The following is an 807-nucleotide window of genomic DNA, read 5'->3' as shown; positions in this document are numbered from 1 at the left end:
TACATACAGTTGCCTGTATGAAATCAGAAAGGTATTTAAACTGGAACCCAACACAGAACTCTTTAGTTCTAATACAGAATCTTATATCGCAACATCTTGAAGTCGTTCACTATACGCGTATTTATAATAATATCGAATTTTTTGAATTCTGCAATATACTACATATAATAGGAAATGGCTAGCGGAAAACCAACTGTAGGCTACACATTATTTAAATATCGATCAGAGTTGGCGATGAAAAAAGCACGTCCTATGAGATTATACCGAACTAAAATTGACTTGACCGAAGAGCTCATATCCAGAACGTTTAAAAATGTGAAAGAATGCAGTATGGAGGATCTAAATGCAATGAGTCGAGAGATGTTATTTAAGCAGAAGTTATTAAAACATATTCGAACAGCAGCTAAAAATGCAAAGAAGACAGTGAAGGATGTGAAGAACAAAATGGAAGAAACAGAATAGAAGATAGATAGATACAGCAATTCATTTATTGATATATAATATTAATTTAGTTTATATATATATTTTTTTTAATTTATTATTGTACATAGCAGTCGATTCATATACTTACAAGTACATAATTTTGTATGTAATATAATTAACTTAATTGATTTTTATAAACTTTAATTGACAATAATATAACGAATATATTTCATATATAATAAACAATAAATCAAGTTTTTAAATTTTAAATATTTGTCTATTTTTTTAATTCAATTAATATTTTGTTAGATCAATTTAGGTATTTTATCAACAAGTTAGGTATTGCTTATATCAGTTAACATGAATCTGATAACATCTACGACT

General features: G+C 26.9%; 1 protein-coding gene across 1 annotated transcript; it reads left to right on the top strand.

Annotated features, from left to right (window-relative positions):
* The first annotated feature begins 174 nt into the window (after positions 1-174).
* LOC119665310 lies at positions 175-462 on the top strand. The gene has a single exon (XM_038074575.1). It carries the CDS (start codon positions 175-177, stop codon positions 460-462), a length of 288 nt encoding a protein of 95 aa, XP_037930503.1.
* Positions 463-807: the final 345 nt, after the last annotated feature.

Source organism: Teleopsis dalmanni, unplaced genomic scaffold (assembly GCF_002237135.1).
Source record: "Teleopsis dalmanni isolate 2A unplaced genomic scaffold, ASM223713v2 unscaffolded_contig_4427, whole genome shotgun sequence".
NCBI lineage: Eukaryota > Metazoa > Arthropoda > Insecta > Diptera > Diopsidae > Teleopsis > Teleopsis dalmanni.
Note: the sequence above shows the minus strand (reverse complement) of the source record. Positions and strands in the feature narration are given on the sequence as shown.